At 39.3% G+C, this 18,356-nt stretch overlaps 1 protein-coding gene across 6 annotated transcripts in view; it reads left to right on the plus strand.

The window, feature by feature from the left end:
• Positions 1 to 18,356, plus strand: part of LOC134542491 (b(0,+)-type amino acid transporter 1) — a 112,147-nt gene that overhangs the window by 21,673 nt on the left and 72,118 nt on the right. For 4 of the 6 annotated variants that reach the window (XM_063386829.1, XM_063386828.1, XM_063386827.1 and 1 more), the window contains exons 2-4: positions 11,604 to 11,705; positions 13,782 to 13,925; positions 15,015 to 15,116. In XM_063386829.1, the coding sequence (XP_063242899.1) occupies positions 11,604 to 11,705; positions 13,782 to 13,925; positions 15,015 to 15,116 (348 nt within the window). Of the gene's footprint in view, positions 1 to 8,582; positions 8,683 to 9,774; positions 10,252 to 11,603; positions 11,706 to 13,781; positions 13,926 to 15,014; positions 15,117 to 18,356 lie in introns of those variants that run through there. The other 2 variants (XM_063386826.1, XM_063386824.1) reach the window with 2 other exon arrangements.

The raw sequence follows: 18,356 nt of genomic DNA on the forward strand, positions 1-18,356 counted from the left end.
GCGCTCATCTCTGCCTTCCGGGACCGGCGAGCCTGAGTAACCCGAGTTGGTGCGGACCACGGCAACCCCGGGGAAAAAAAAAAAAAACAAATCCCGGACACTGGTTTCCAGTTGGCCCAGTAATATCTTCATTTTTTTTTTCCACCCAACCAGAAATGTCCGTGATAAGACGACACGGAGACGGGAGTACCTACAATGGCACGCATGTGGACGTGGACCTGTAAGGATACACTCGCCAATGTACAGTTACTCCGTGCTGCCATTAGAAGCAGCGTGTTTGGCTGCGGTTGTTATTTCTTCATGTTATAAATACGTTAACAATTGTTTCAAGCACAATAATAGCTGATGTTATATATATCATTACTTTGTGGTATATTTTTTATTATATATTTTAATCCTAGCCATGTTATGATCACGAAGCTCAGTAGTATATAAAAGTGGCTCCGAGCAAAAGTTTTAAGGAGAGGATAGATGATTGTCGCTGCCATCTTGGATTGTGACGTCACGGCTGCCATCATGGATGACCTTGACATTAAACTTCAAAAAGACTCAAAATTCGCCATTTTTAAAAAAATCCGCAAAAAATTCAGAAAAAGAAAATGTCCCGATTTTGAGGGAAAATTCCAATTTTGAGGAAACAATTTCCCGTTTCAGTCCTAAAAAATGTCAACAGCTTGAAAAGACCTCAAAACGTCATAGATTCCCAATTCCTAAGAACTGGAAATTTTGGGACAATTTTGGCAAAGCATGAATCATTTTTGGCAAATTTTGAAGGTCAAAATCATTCAAGATGGCCGCCGTGACGTCAGATTCCAAGATGGTGGTGACAATCATCAATCCTCTACTCCAATTGTGGGCTCGGAGCCCATCGCATCCGTGAAATTTACTCTCATTGGCTGTCATTTGTTGCGTTTCAGTGCACTGGGGAAACAGCAGACGCGATACTGAAATGTTTTTGGAGATCCGTCTCCGTGTCAAAGAGCTGAAATGGCATCTTCAAGGTTAAGTTTCTTTAGGTTTTAGACAATTATCTGAATCCACAGCAAATGTTTCAGCTGGTAACAGAGCTTTAGGTCGGCTCGGATAATACGGAACCTCGTTTGATCAAAGCCAGTTAATCGAGTCCGCAGTCACGTACTTGTGACCCCACATGCTTGTCGCGTGGTAAAGCAGTTTGGATTTTTACCTGAAAATACCAATGCGTAACAAAGTATTTACTAATCATTTTAAAACAATCTCAAAACTACGACTATCTTGAAGAAGAATTGCAATAATTATACTCTCATAATTTGTTAACAGTTAGTGTGTAATTTATTTAAGAACATATTCAAAATAATATTTTTTTTTCGAAATTGTTGTTCATCTAATTTTTGTTTAATTTTTGTTCTTTTGATGAAGTTTTATTTCTAACATGCGGAAAAAATGCAAAACTCCGCGACCCCGGAGAAACCCCCGGATGACCCCCGCATGGGGAGCCCTATAGAAAAAGAAACGGGCTCACAATTTGGAAGCCACCCTGCAAGGTTTTCTGGGCAATCCGCCTTGGAGGAGCCGGGGTGCGAACCCGGGTCCTACAAGTCACAAGGCGGGCGCTCTACCCCAGAACCAGAGTGGTAGGGATCATCGTAGCACTGCCCCCAGCGTGGAATGAATATCCTGCCGGAGTAGAAGTTTGGGAGCGAAATTGGAGGCGAAGTCGCCAGTGGGTGGACATTAGGGTTGTAGCTCCCCCTCCCCCAAAGGGCAAAGCCGTAACAGTATCCTCCTTAGGGCAGAAACCCCCAAAGTGTAAAGCGAATGCTTTTTTTTTTTACTTTCGATTCGCTCGTTACTAAACAAGCTAAATTACGTTTAGCAATCAAGCGCACTCTATCTCCATTTTGTTATTCTCGAAGCAAAGTAGAGAGGTCTGAAAAAAAATGGCGGAGAAGGGGGGGGGGGAAGAGGAACTCACTAATTGCAACATATTACTCGTTTAAGTTTGTATCCGCAGCGGGACTGTTAATGCCCATTATCTCCGGACACTGTGAGACTGGGGCTTGTTCTCGCCAGAGCCAGATGATAACTGGAGGAATTTATCGCCCTCCGAAGAACACGTAATGTTGCTAACAGCTAGCCTCTCTCTCTCACTCTCACTCTCTCTCTCTCTCTCTCTCTCCCTCTCTCTCCCTCTCTCTCTCTCTCACACACACGCAACCGGACACGGAGCAGGCGTGAATCTCTGCTGTCCCATGATAGGATCAATATGAATGGTAACTAGAGACCTTCATAATTCACGTTAATATTTAGAGAATACATACAACTGCGTTCTCATTAGACCATTGGTAGTTTAGACACGCCCCGAAGGATAATAAACCAATAACAAAATTCAAATGAACCAATCACAAGCAATCCGGTTGAAAGGTAAAACGTACAGCAAGCACAGACTTATTTGTGCACTTTTTTGAAGAATTCATCCTGGTAGGCCCTACCAGACAATATCGCGCCATTCACAGGGCTCATCACAAAAAAAAAATCTGTTTTAAACCTCATTTTCTAAGTATTTAAAGAAATTATATTTGTTAGAGCTAATAACAAAATTACAAAAATCGCTGTATTATTTACTTCAGTCATTTTAGCTATAGATCAAAATTAGATTTTTTTATTTAGAGTAAATTATGTAAAATAGGTGTAGTCCTAATAGACTTTCCTTTAAAACACTATACTTCATCTGTAGTTTATTATGATTAGTACAAATTATGATACAATATTTGTGATTAAGCTAGGAGCCAAAAAACAATTTAATATTCTCGTTTTTAATTTTCAATTTTAGTTTAATTTTTTTATATTTAATAAATTTTAATTTAAATTCGAACAAGTTTATTACAAATCATCTTGCATTCCAGACTAAACTGCGAGTATTTTTTTTGTTTAATTTTGTTTTATGTGAGCTCTGAGTCACGGTGACAGCGAGGTCTTCATATTATGAAAAAGTGCAGGAAAATTCGTCTGGCGAAATTTAGGGATCAAAATGTCGGACTGGTGTTTAACCCAGTACGTTCAGAATGCGAGTTTTATTATTGGCCCTGAGGCTTAAAAATTATAAAATATAAATTATAAAGGTAGTAGTGTTTTCGCTGCCACGATGTACTACACTGCAAACTAGTGATTGGCAGAGTCGTTAAAAAGTAAATGATACATCGATTCGTTGACTGCTAAATCGATACTCTACGTCGCAGGCTAGGAAGGCGATAGGAAGAATGAACTAGGTTTTCGAATGGACGATGTTGCAGAAGATAAAATATAAAATTCCGAGATCCTAAGTACAAAAAGTATGAATTATCACAGTTAATAGGGATTGGCCCACCGCTACCCTCAAATGTGCTAAGTGTTTGCGCGTGAAAGCGGAAGTGAGGTTAGAGAAGTCAGGATGTGGCCACGTCTGCACGATAACATGGTGTGTGAAACCCCATTTTTTTCCATTAGCTAATTGTTGCACTATGTTGGTAAGACGCCCAGAACATTGGCTGAAGGGCAGAGTTTGCGTTTGTGGAAACAGTTTTAAATAACCTGTGTTTAACGACTGAGATTCTAATTCATACTTACTAACCATCATCTGACGTTATCGAGCAATGTTTTGGGCGGGGAAACATGGCGCTGGCGAGGTTGAAACGTGTCTTCAACTACGTGATGGTATTCGGGAAGCCTACGATGTACATTCTGTATTGCACAGACCCGAACAAGCCCGAATATCTATACCTTCGGCCAACAACGTCGGCATTAAAATGATTTGACAGTATTTTTTAATTTATCTATACTAACCTAACATAACCAACCATCCACAATTTTGTAAAGTAATAAACAAAAAAAAAACTGACGAAGTTGGCCGAAGGTAGATATTCGGGCTTGTTCGGGTCAGTGCAATACAGAATGTACATCATAGGCACTTCGTAGTGTTCCGTCTGCTGACAGTTCCTAACTCCGCGAGAGAAGTATTGGCGGGCGGTGCTGTCTCGAACCCCCCCCCCCCCCCAACACACCCTGACGACGTCACGGTCCATCGAGGACCGCCAGGGACGAAGCGAGCTGCAGAGCTCCGGGGGTCAGTGGAGCGGTGCCTTTAGTTGGGCAATGCGATAAGTGCGACGCTCGCTGGTGCTTCCAGCGCGGTGTCGCCTCTAAGAACTGACGCACGGTTTTCTCGACGTGTACGGGACAACCATGGCATTTTATCAATGACGAATAAATGAAGACGAAGTGCTTTAAAGAAACTGTATTGGATGTTTCATGCCTAAAAATTATCCTGAAAACTGGCGTCGTAGCCATTTACACTCTTCAAAAATTCAGTTTAAAACAAAGATACGAAAACATAACAACTATCCGCCCTCAGCGTATTCTTAAATGCACGACTGGGATATCTTTAGTAGTTTTCAAATAGCATGTATTTTTTTTTGAAAGCTCGGCGCACCGGATGTGTGCCCAGGTAGGCGGGGGCCTTAAAGCATGTCGGTCAATTTTGTCACATGCATCCTTGAAGTTTCAGGGGCTTGAAGCGCTCCCTTTATGTATAAATGTGACTAAATTGGTAGTAGTTAATTGAGGGTAGTGACATTTCTCAAAAATACGTGAAAATCAAGGTGTTGCTCATTATTTTAACAAAAAATTTTTTTTTCCTACAGCCACAAAATTCGTGGTGGTTGTAGAACATCATTCAAATCAACATAATCACGATGCTCAGTGTTCCACATTAAATACAGTCTTTATTATTTACTTTGAAAAATTTGTTCAGCACTAACTTCAAAGACTTTTACCTGCCTTAGGAAGCACTTTAGACCATGTGTGGTAGAGAGGTTTTCCTGATGAACCTGTAGCCAAAGTTTGTCGGTCGAATTCAGACTCACTCTGTATAGTCATGAATTTAGAGACTACACGATACATGCGTCTTAAGGTAAAGAAAATAATTGGTTGCCTGTAAAGTCAGTTTACGGACGATAGTTTAACGTGACAACGTCATAACAAAACATTGATGAAATGATTGCATACTTTTATGAATAAAATTGAATCATTTTTTATTTTAATAATAAAAGAATAAATACTTGAAATTATACTAGTAATCAGATTTTTAAAATGCAAGAAAAATTAACCTTTATTGCCGAAATTGTTTTTGTAATAAGCAATGAAAACCACATTAACTTTTCACTTCACTTTATAAACAGTCGACGAAACAGTTCACGTGTAGATGACTTGTAATTAATTTTAAAAAAACTGGCGTTTAGCTATAAAGTTTAAATATAACTATGAACAAGTTTTCATATAAATAAACTGTAATCAAACATCTATCATCAATTATATGAATCACCATAATTTTTTAGTCAATTGTAACATAGCATATTATTACTGCACTCGCCGACAGCGTAACGGAACACAGCGTAACGGAACAATGAGCGTAACGGGACACCGCGTAACGGAACAATGAGCGCAACGGGACACTTTTTCGTGCGTGCAGCCGGCGTTCATCGATTTATCAGACGTTGTCACGTCAATAATACAGTAGGTACATGCCCAAGTGGTGTATTGTTGTAAAGTTGGGGAATGTTTGGATAGTAAGTGCGGACGGCTAGCGACGGTTGGCGACACTGACCCTGGCGGACGTGACCGGCGGCACGCCTCTGCGGGGGTTGCGACACGAGCGCGCGCGGCGGCGGCGGTCGGAGCTAGCGCGCCGCGGCGGGTCTTAACACCACGACACCGCGCGCCAAGGTCGCGGCAGGGTGAAGGCATAAAGCCTTCCTTCGTTTTAAGTACCGAGTCGTGAATCACTTCTCGCCACTCACTCACTCCGCGGCGTCAACAAAGATGTAAAGTCACTTGTTGAACAAAACAATATTTCCCCATTTTCCTTTCAATACAGAGTAAAATTTCCTGCACTAATTTTATTTTATAGTAGCTCGCTGAAGTAAAATATTTATTTTATTTTATAGGCTATATATGTAATTCCAGAAGACTTTTGAATACATTTTCAAATTAAATATTCAATAAGTTTTAACCAGCAGTGATTTTCATAACACTTTTACTATCTATTGGTATTTAATCATAAATTACCCACGTTATTTATCTTACAGTTCCTTGGCGACTATAACAGAGTTAACATATGATGCAAGGAGTCAGTTGCCAGATATTTTCATTTACTTATTTTGGTCCCCAGTAAATAAGGCTTTTTATATTTTTTATTTTTTATTTATTTATTTTTTTACGGCTTAGTTTTTCCACAGCCTCGAGAGAAAATAAATACTGCGTAGTCCTGGCGACCTATCGACTTATTGAAATGCGTCGGCCGGCCCAAACACGTCCGTCCAAATGATACACGTTTAGGTACTAAGATCACACCGGTTACAACAACTTCAGCTACTGAACAAAATAAAGAAAACAAAAAAGTTAAAATTCCACTTCTCATAAAATATGATGATTCAACAAACTGGGGTTTCAGTTTTTAGATATTTAGAATGTGTGAATTTTTACATTACGAAAAGAGCTTTATAATATTAAATTGAGAGCTACGGCTTTACAAACCAGAAGAGCACGTTCCTACGTTTGAGGGTGATAATTTTTCTCTGTATTTTACTAACATATCAATGATCGAAGTAGGTAAACAAAGATGGCGATGAAACTTAAATGATTTTTAAGACATAAATATTTAATTGTACCTTGTGTATCTACGTTTGCGAAACATATTTCTTTGATAACATTGTCCCCCAAGAATTTATATATATAATTTTTTTATAAATGATGGAGCACTCACTGGTTTGTTAAAAAAAAAATTGCGAACCAATAAATATTTTTTGCTTAGTGTATCATTTGATTATGCCTTAAGACAAATGGAAACTAGATATTATGAGTACGAAATATTTGTAAGTAAAATTGGTTGTCTGTAAAGTCGGTTTACGGACGATAGTTTAACGTGACAACGTCATAACAAAACATTGATGAAATGATTGCATACTTTTATGAATAAAATTGAACCATTTTTATTGAATTATCACTATTTTGTATGGATACAAAGGAGTGAAATGAAACCTACAATTTAATTAATAAATTTACTTTTATTTGAACTCATTAATTCAAATATGTTTATTACTTGAACGAAGATATTATTTTAACTATAACTTTTAACATGTTTGCTATTTAACTTCTTCCAATCTGTGTTATTCTGTTAAGGATAGGAAAAATAGGAAACGAATGGGAGTGTTTCAAGTTTAATGTGCCTCGAAAAAGTCAAATCGATGGTTGTTCCAATCGAGTGGAAGATTGATGCGGCGCAAGCGTACAATGAGCGTAACGGGACACAGCATAACGGGACAATGTGCGTTACGGGACACTTTTGGTGCGTGCAGCCGGAGTTCGTCGATTTATTAGACGTTGTCACGTCAAAAAAAGTTTACGCACATTTTTAATTCGGGCCTAAAGAGTATGCATAGTAATATTTACATGCCTATAAATGTTTAAGTGGTTATTTTCTGTATTGCATTTTCCGAACGATGACGCATATACACGTTTAAGCTCAGATTCCCGCTCGTAGTATTGTTGCGGTTCGAGGAAGCAGAACGTTTCGCCTGAATCCCACAGCCGGGCGTTTTCCGGTCGTGTCGCCAGCTACCCACTCGAGCGGACCGCGAGCAAGAAGTCCCGCCATCCAGGACTGTTTTCCTTGTTCGCCGCCCGCAGCGCCACTGGCGGCGCGGCGGGACAAGCGGCAACACGCGACACGCGACCTTCACGTGCGAACAAAAATGTCTCGTGCGCATTTCACTCATGCTGGCGGTCCGGGGGAACGTGTGAATGAAGGAGGTTAGGACTAAATTACCAGAAAAAAAAAGACCGCTTAGCACGCACAGGCGTTTGTTAAAAACGCAACGTTGCTAGTTGGAGGGAGCGAAACTCCCGTACGTTACGTTATTTTCGATTACATTCTGATGTTCTACAAAAAGTAAATCATATATAATATATAAGTTTTTCATTCGATTACCTACATACCTAAATTAATCTTTGTTTAATTAATACGGCGGATGCTTTTTTTTACAAAAAAAAAAATACGATTTTCGAAGTCAACGCGGTAAAAAATTTCAGTTAAGCTAGCGTCCTAGTAGGAAATTGTAAACATCATGTTAATAGTTCGTATTAATGTTGATCTGTAATACATAATTAAGACATGTGTGGGCCTAAAATTCTTTCGGAGCTTTATTATTTTCACACACAATAGACTACAAGAACTACGATAAAATGAGGGGAAAGCTTCTTTTTTTAAGCATGTTCATATATATATATATATATATATATATATATATATATATATATATATATATATATATAGTGGATTGTGCGAAATTGTGGCAATTTAGTGCGCCAGGAAGCAAAAAAAAAATAATTTTTTTTTTAATGGCACTAAGGATCGAACAACTGGTACAATACCGGAACTATGGGACGCCAGCGGCAACAATGGAGGCAAGTGGCGCTCCGAACGGCGACGCCGGGAACTCGTGGAGAATGGCGGGAGAACGCGTTTCGCCCCCTCTCCGCTAGGGTGAGATTGGGAGGGGGGGAAGGTCGTGCTCGGCCAGTAAGAGAGGAGAGGCCGGCCCCGGCGGACGATGAAAGGCAAGATCTGGCAGCTCCTGTGTTCGTCGCGGTCCGTGCACAACAGTCTAGGTAACGACTGCATCTCGTGAGGCTGTTTGATCCGTGTGCTGGCGTCGGTTGGCACACACGACAGCTAATCCATTTGAAACATTTCGAATCTTTTCCGTTAATCTCGCCAAATGAATGTCTCTTGTAGCTGTGCCAATAAACTGTGCAGAACAATAATTAAAAAAAAATATTAAAATCAAAAATATTAATATAAACATATACCTAAAATCTTCTGATATCCTATAACTCTTACTCCAAATTCTAAATAATTGGAACTGTTCAAAATCAGTGAAGGTTTTAACTGTTAATGTGTTAAAACTGACAAACTTGTGCCTGTATCATTGTATTCCAATGGTGCTAATGTTCACTGATTTATCAGTAGTTCTCATATACAAATTAATTCGTTGAGTTTCAGTTTTAAGCACAGATTTGTGGTGTAACCCTCTGTTTTACTTGTCAGAAATTACTTTTTTCCTGGCTTGCTAATACGGTGTAGATTTCTGAAACGTAACCTTCCGAGGAAAATTGACTTCTCTTTCCACATATTTGAGTCATAGTGCTCAATAGTTAAAGATACAATAATCGATTGGTTCAAAATCCGAAATATGAGATATTGCAACGACTTAAATTTACCTATCTCGAGTATGAATTTTAGCCAGGATAACTAATACTTATTTGGTATGGCTTATTATTTCTTCATAGTTATTTAAGGTTTGGTATTGTTTTTCAGTAAAGTTCAACAAATTCAGTTGACTTAACACGCCGATCTTTGATCACTGACTGGCCAAATTATTTAATACAACGTGTATATGTAAATCGTGGTTAAAAATAAATGCATCCAAGCAATTTTTGGAGGGAAATTTGGTAAATCTTCGCGACTAAGTGAGGTTATGTTCGGTCGAATCCGCCTGGACAGTGGGTCAACCCGGGCTGCAGTGAGGCTATCTTCGTATGGTGTCTCGTCGCCGTAGTTTCTATTTTTACCGCCTAGCTGCGTGGCACGCGCTCTCCTTCCCTCCCACCCCAGGCTAGGCGCTGGAGGGGAAGCGTAGGATGAAGGAGGGGGGGGGGGGGGTTGGACGTCTTGGCATCCCCTCACGGTCGCACTCACACTCGACTCCGGGACTTCATGCCGTTGGGTTCGCTGCGTGACTCGCAGTTTCGCTGTTTTCCACGTTCCAGATCGCTCTTCTTCATTTTCTTGCGATTGTTACTCTCTGGACTTCACATCTCGTTCAGAACGTCCTAGAAGAACCTAGTGCAAATAAACAGGGCTTGACACAGCCGAAACCGATTTGACGGAAAATAAACAGAAATACGTTTGGTTTCAAAACATTCCACCGATAAGTTTTTCTTCTCTTTCACATAATGTTGCCAAGTATTAGCTTGTTTGCAAAATAAAAGTTTCCACTCATTAATTGGCAACAACTTGGCCATGGACGTTTGGCGCACACAAACATATTGTAAATAATTAATAGTTAATAGTGATGGAAAACAAGCATGTTAAGAAGAAAAATTGCATGATATTAATAAACGCTTTAAGACCTGATAACTTGAATTTGCATCTGGACATTTGCAAACATGGTAGAGGTAAAAAGCACATGTAATTTGAAAATAAAGTTTGTTTTTAAGTTTAAAATTCGCAATAGTATTAAACATTTTTTTTTTGCTGACAGATGTAGTAACTGAATTTGAAATGAAAAAGAACGTTTACTTTAATCGTGTTACTTTGTCTTAGGTATTAATTGTTACAGTCAAATCACTGCTAATAGAAAACCCAGAAATTATTCAATATTTTATATGGCCTGTGCATGTATATATGTATTGTTAAATATATTTTATATGTATCGAGAGCCCTAAAGTTTTGGAATTTTAATTTTCTTTAAGTAAAACACGAGTAAATTAAGAATAAAATAAAATTGGTAGATGCGGATTAAAATTTTAGTACGCCAATAAATATATTAGAATGTGATGATGTAGGCTATTTTATATCCCTTTCATTGACCTATATCCTATTAGTGGTGGATGACCGTTTCGTCTTGCAACAATAACATGGTTTCGATTCCCTGAGGGTTACTTAAAGCTAAAATTTATTTAATCATTGCATTGTTAGTGGTGTCCGTAATGTGTGAGCAATAATGGAACCAGCACACCCCCCCTATTCTCGGCACCCAAACAATTAATGCGAAACCCCAAAACTAATCAGCGGTGTACGGCGTGAGTAGTAACGGGGCAATACAAGGCGACCTCCTGGCCGGGCAGCCATAGACTCCTCACCTGGGGTCCTCCTGTTATTGCAATAAGCACTCAAGAGCCACTAAGCATTAACATATAGTTCAATTTTAACATGTAATTATTTTTTTGGACAGCAATTATTTTTTTTTGGTATGAAAAATTTGTTGCGCAGTGGTTGCTAGTGGCGTAGGGACGTTAAGAGAGCCTTCGTACGCGTATTTAACATATCCCCCATAACATTATAATGTTGCCAATCGAGGTCTCCTTCCTCGCGAAAAGGCTTAACTGCGCTTTTAGACTTCGTACACTGTCATCTCCATCTTTAAATTCTTCTCTATCCTTTCGAAAATTATTTTACAGAAAACATGCTCTAAAAAGCATGGCGTACTCAATGTTAAAATACTTTTCCTCATACTGACCCATATTGAGTGATAATCCATTATTTCTCGGGTGAGATAAAAAGAAGAACCTTACAAACTACTTTTGATTACAGATACCGCGAGTTTTAAAATAATAGTTGAAGTATTATTTGTGTTGGTTTTGTGGACTTTTTTTTAATACTAAATTCTGAAGTTAAATTCTGGAGCAGACCCTCCCACCTCGGGACCTCATTTGTTTTCCTCGCCACTGCTGACGGCGAAGTGTCTGTCTGTCTGTCGGGGCGGCGTCGTGTGCTGACTGACGCCTGTCGTCTTGGTCTCTTGCAGAAAATAATGTACCCAGCAAGGATGGAGTCCATTTACGCAGCAATGGGGCAGTCAACGGCACAGCAGGTGCTGGGAATGGCGCCGCAGACGGGACCTTCACAGGTGAGTCGTAATTCGTCAACCCCATGTCTCCCCCAGAGATTAAGGAGCATCATCCGTCTCACGGGAAGCCTTTTTTATTTTCACATACCAATATGGCGGACGTTTGTTTAAATTTTGTACCAGCTGCTCTAACCTGCTTTTTATTAGCAGCTGTAGATAAGCTGTTTGGAAGAAAATAAGATCAAAATATTACTGCTTAATATGTTTATATATATTAAAAGTCCAAAACGAATCATCATAATACAAATGTAATGATATGAGTTAACATTTTTTTTTCTCCAATTTAACCTCCAATACAGGTACAGCTGGTATCTTTGTAAACAAACTGCCTCCATATTGGTACGTGCTGTTCACTGAAATCCCGCCTCCCCCCCCCCCCAACTTTCGGCTTCACCCCTTCGTCTATAATCGGACCTTATGCTCTCACGGATTAAATTACTCAGGACTTGTGCCATCTTGACAAGTGAGAAGTAGGCAACAGCAACACAGATGTTGCGACGCAGTTGCATAAGCAACAGGAGCCGCACATCTCTTATGTATAACGTGTTCATCCTTAGTTTGCTGAGTGCATTTTAAGGCCTACTCTTTCATTCCAATGCAAGAATGCAATTAGATGTATCCTTGTTGCCAGATACACGCTATAAAGCACAAAAGGTTTTTTGACACAACTTTATAACGCAATGAAAATGTTTAAAAAGTATCAGAAACGTTGTACTTCGTTAAGGAAAATTTAGAATTAAAATTTAAAAAATTTACTTTCTTGTTTTATTTCAAGTACATCACTTGATAATGTACAAGCTTTACTTGAAAATAGACTTAACTGAAAGACGCCATCTTGGTTTCAACCGTTTCTGTCAACAGTATATATTTTATAAAATTTAATATTAAAAAATTATGTCTGTGTTTTAACATAGCACATAATTTAATGGCATGCCTTGTAATAGTGACCTAATGCTACAGCTAGTTTTTCCTGTGAAATAATAATTGGCGTTCAGCATAAATTATTTTGTTCTTTCAGAATGTCTAGAATTGTAATTTTATCTTATTATAAAAGTAAAAAAAAAAATATTAAAATATTAAAAATAATTATAATTAACGAGTATAAAAACGTTTTTAAAAGTTAGAAACCAGGTTGTATCTATCTGGCAACAGTGGGTGCTATTTACTGCAAACTAAAAGTGAGCTCCTTTATAGTGCATATAATTTTTTCTATCTCGAAAAAAATTACATTATTTAAAAAAAAAAAAAAAAAACAATGAAATCTATGTGGCATGCCTACACTTTTATAGTAGGTGGTACTAGTTTTCACGTACGCGGTTACATAACAAGTTTTATTCTATGGGGTTTAAGGAATGGGAAAATGAGAATTAATTTACCTTATTGAAGTGAGGACGTTTAAACTCTGCTAAGATCAGTATTAAAAAAAACACGTATTTTTCCTTGCCTCGTCCGTGTGACAGCGTGATCTGTTCGCCTTGTTTTCGCGCCGTGTGACGTCAGTTTTCAGACACACGCGGGTTATGTAAGAGGTCTGCCGAAAGGAGAATTACTTTGTTTGGTTCACACTAAAAAAAAAAGGTTTTCAGGTACCCTGCTTAAGATCTACTTTCAGTGCTTGCAGTATCCTTTCACCACACGCCTGTAAAGGCTCTGTCGCAAACCTAGACACATACGCAGAACAAGGCGAAACTATTTCATTGTTTGGAAACATAAAAAAAATATTGTCTTTGCGATAAATATTTTTTAATTTACTGTTTAATACATTAAACTTATTGTTTGCAAACGTAAGCTGTCTTAGTTTTTTATCGAGGTTGAGCAGCGTCGATGTGGGCGATTTTACCGACGTTTCGTTCTGCATTGCAGCAGGCATCTTCAGGATTGATAAATCTTTGCTTTGTAAACCCTGACGATGCCTTAACCTCTAAAGCCAAGGTGTCTCACTAAACAATGGCCACCGAAAGCGTGCCACGTACACCTTGTACTGCCAAGCAGAGTGCGTGCAGGGACGTGGTTGGTTCAGAAGGCCTGGCAGGTGACGGGGGTTGGCGGAGCTGACGCAGGTGTTAACTGACGCAGGTGAAGCTGACGCGATGTCCGAAGTGGCCGTCTCAGGGGGAGACAAGCTGGAGGGGGCGGACGCAGCTGAGGACGACGCTCTTCACCTCAAGAGACGGGTGGGACTCTTCAGTGGGGTGGCTCTAATCGTCGGGACCATGATAGGTGAGTGACAGCCATACCCTCACGCTGACACATCGTCGTCATCTTACTTATGAGTAGAGACCCGGAAAAATTCGCGGGTTCAATGACCTCCAGGATGGACTCCAATATCCTCTACACACTCGGGAAAATGCCAACTGTTCATTGGCTGCTGACTTGTGAGGCGTCTCCACTGGGTGGCCTGTGATTCGACACTTCTATGAGTAAGGGTCTCTAATTGGTCCTCAGTCCTCCAGATTAACAGTGAACCAATGACAGAAGCAGCACTAAGGTATAATTATTTGAATTTTAGCATAACACGAAATGAACCCGCGAATTTTTCAGGTCTCTACTTATGAGCTGTTTGAAAACTACAGCAGTTGCCGGAATCTTAAAGTAAATTCATGTGGAGTACACTGTTTTACAATTTTCACAAACTATTTACGAAGAATGCTGGTTATAAATTACCCAGGGATCTTTGTAAATTTACGTCTAACTTCGAAAATTTACGGATAATAATTAACTTACTTTGAACATGAATCCAAAATAATATTCTTGGTACATTAACAGAATATTTAAAAACTTGTCAAATCTGCAGTATTATTTTGTCCACGCGTATGTTTACCTTCGTTTAGAATGAAACATATGTACAACTGGAAGTCGAAATACGGCGTAGTTTGGAATTACGAAGAACTCTTCTTATATTTGAGTTGAACTCTTCGTTGAAAAGACCGTAAATTTGCTGTGATTTCTAACAGTGTATATCTATGAACACTGCTCCACCCGAGAAAGGAAGCATTCACGTAAGGGTTGAAACGCTCTTTTAACTCACGGCTCCCTTAATATACAGATTATTTTCGGTTGCGCTTCCAATATCAATACGAGGTGCGTCAAAAAATCGTTAAAACAAATTTTACAGCTTGAAACCACAATATATGACGTCTGAAATGAATTGTTATTGTTTTATAAAGTTTAATTTTCAAATTTAATTTGAACTAATAATTTTTATCGATAAAGCTGTTTTTTTTTAATAACATGCTGGGGTAGAAAGGTAAAGAAATGAACATTTATAGACTGGTGATTTTTAGACTGAGATCTGTGATTGGTCCACAGGCTCTGGAATATTCGTGTCCCCGTCGGGTCTGCTGATCCGCACCGGATCGGTGGGAATGAGTTTCGTCATCTGGTTGGCGTGTGGTCTGCTCTCGTTGCTCGGTGAGTACACTTGCCGAGCCGCGCAGGGGCCTCGTGGCGAGGGCCACGTGTCAGTTTTTGAAACTAACCACAAGGACAGACGCACGTGAATTCATATTGTATTTTTACAACGTTTGTTTACGCATAAACACTCATCTCCTGCGGTAAGTCTAGACGCGGGAGCCAGTGCGCCGCGCGATTAGTCCACCCGCCGCACAGCGGCGTCGTGAGGAAGAAGGAGATCCAGGCGCTGGCCCTGTACCTCTCTTCACTGGCGGCTAACTTCTTAGAACAAGGCTTTGATCATTTTGGCGATTACGCAGAAAAATAAGTAAGACTCTGCTAAACGTTTGGTAGTAAAAATTTTTATGTTATGTAAATTTGCCTATTTTTTATAGCCCATCGGAGGTTTGAAGAAAGGTCAACTTATGATCACTTGCGTGATGGTTTACAGCTTGTTAATAGTATTTAGTAAATACCTGATGACAAAATTGGCCAACAAACAACAAATGTAAAAGGACCATTGTTATAAATTAACAAAAATATCTTCTAATTATAGTAATGACAATATATTAAATAATTTACATAACCTATTCAACAGTGCATTAAGTATATTAATTGTCATATAAATTCAAGGATTAAAAATGGAACCAAGTAACTGTATATGCCCGACGGTCTCTCGCAAAGACACTGGTTTTGACTCCATACAAAAAATACGTTTTTAGCCAATAAGGTCTTCCAAAATTATTCCTCTTAATAAAACAAGCCCTTTGAAGAGGAGTTCAAACACGAATTCATTGTAAACACTGGACTAATATGACAACGGGAGATTTTGGAAATCTTGAAACATTTCTAGATCGACTATTTTTTCATGGAAGGATTTTAGCTCCAAACTATTGATAATTTTTATTTCGTGACGCGGAAAATTCGTTGATAATTTAATCACGCGTAGTGAATATACAATAAAAAAGGTAATCAAAAACTTAAAAGCTCGCCGTTTTCGAGAAATCCGTTCATACAGGTGAAAACCAAATGTGAAGTTCCTAGCAGACAGGAAACAATGCGAAACATATGCAGTGCACTTAATTTGAATTTAATTACGTGGTTAGTAATACGTTGCCTTATTGTAAGATCCATTTATGAATGTTCAAGCCTCTCCTACTATTCCTCCCTACAATTTTGATGCATGTATATTGTAGGTATTCTCGGATCTGGCAGTGTTTCCTTGAGAGTGTGGATTGCATTAACCCCTTACAGTTAGATAGTCTACCAACTCATGTGTAATACGCATTGCCAGTACAATAGGCGTTTAGTTTCACTTCTGTATTTTGTAGTGTGTATGCAGTATGGGTGGGAGAGGTTATGTGAGTCGTTAGCAACGTAATCACAGCCCTACGGTCGAGAGGGTTTACTAACGCCTGGTTGGTGTGCAACTGGATTGGCTTGCCCTGTACCTTAAACTGGTTATGAGACCCACCTTGTTAGTGTTAATGAGGCCAGAGAAATGAAGATAAAGGTGTAATGCAAGTCCGTTTAATGCTTTCAAGAACCTGTACCGAGGGTTTAATGTCTAAAAATTATTCTGAAAACACGTGTTTTTAGCTATTTTCACGCTTCTAAAAATACAGTATAAAAACTAAATACGGAAACAGAAATACTCATATACTCTCAATGTATTCTTAATTTTTTTTTTTTTTCGTAAACAGACACCAATCGGATATCTTGAGCCGTTTTTAAATCGCGTGTTTTTTTCTCATTAAGCCCTGCATACCGTATGTGTGCCCAGGTAGACAGGGGCCTTAAGGGGTACGCACTATAAAAAATTAAGCTGGGAATACACCCGTTTAGTTTATTTATTTTCTTGCATACGACTGATCGTCACGCAATCAGACTAAAATACTTAATTAATTAAGATTCATGCTAAGGACTTAAATCAAGTTTTTTTTTGTATTTCCATTTGACGGATTTTTTTTTGCTGACGTTGACTTTGCGTTAGCATTAAACAAACAAAAATCTCAATGGAAATTACCCAGGAAAGAATGTCTGGACTCGCTCTTGTCATCGAGATGTTTGTCAGAGCACTTAGCGGCAAGCACTTGACACTTTCGCGCAGGTCGAGGCAAGTTAACACCCGTGGCTCTGGGCACGACGCCAAGCCGTGTCATCAACAGCGTCATTAGAGTCTACACCAGTGATGTATTGTACCGTCAAGGGAAAAAGTACTCGGCGGATACTCACGCATCTAAGAACACGCCGAAGGCGGACGAGCAGTTACGTTTCCGTATTTCGTTGGTTAAACGTCCGGTGGAGACTTTTGGAAGCGCTCGAGGGCCTTGCGTTACTGACGTCCAATGTACGGTGACCTCACGCTGTCGTGCCTGTCGCGCCTGTCGCGCCTGTCGCTCTGAGGAGGAGGAGGGGGGGAAGACGCGCAGGAGGCACCAGCGAGGCTAGAGACTCGACCCCAGCTCCGCGGCCTCGCTTGACTCACTAGCAAGGCTCGGAGCGGAACCCTCCTCTCACTGACCCCGAGTCAAAATTCCAGAGTGATCCGTGTTCGCCTGTCCAAGCCAAAGGCAGGTAATGTTGGAGGGGGGGGGGGGAGTTACATAAATAAAATTATCACAAAAATGTGTTTTTTTAAAAATATATTTTTATGAACGTACCAAAACTGAACGGTTGATTATGTGGGATATGTTACATGAATTAAACGTAAAATTATTGATAAAAAATTAAAATTCTCGGAAAATTCATTCTTAATTGTTTTCTTTTTTTTCGGGAGGATATATTTCGGCAGGTCTGTGGATAGCAGCTAAAATGAAAGGTGAGTTAAGTAAGCGACATTTAAAATATTCTAAAATCGTGAAAAATTGCATGAGCTAGCGACGAAGTTGCTCGAACGAGCTGCGAACTTCGGATATGTTCAGGGCTAATAGTGGGTAATTGAATTGTAATGACTGAGGTCCAGTCGCGTAAAAACGCTACACATTTATCTTCCGGGCGTTCACAAATGCTTTATTCGTTGGAAGATGCCTACACTGTAAAATTATTTTGTAGTATTTACAAGAGAAATCCTTGGAAACCCTTTTACCAACGATACCATTTGTAAAACATCAAGGCAGAGCTTTGTAAAATTGCATATAGTACAAAGCCCTGCCCTGAAATTTTATAAGTGATATCGTCGACAACAGGATTTCCTAGGACTACTCTTGTAAAAGTAAAAATAAAAATCTTTAGAGTGTTGACGTTGAACTCCTTGCT

The sequence above is a fragment of the Bacillus rossius genome (assembly GCF_032445375.1).
Source record: "Bacillus rossius redtenbacheri isolate Brsri chromosome 4 unlocalized genomic scaffold, Brsri_v3 Brsri_v3_scf4_2, whole genome shotgun sequence".
Classification (NCBI taxonomy): Eukaryota; Metazoa; Arthropoda; class Insecta; order Phasmatodea; family Bacillidae; genus Bacillus; species Bacillus rossius.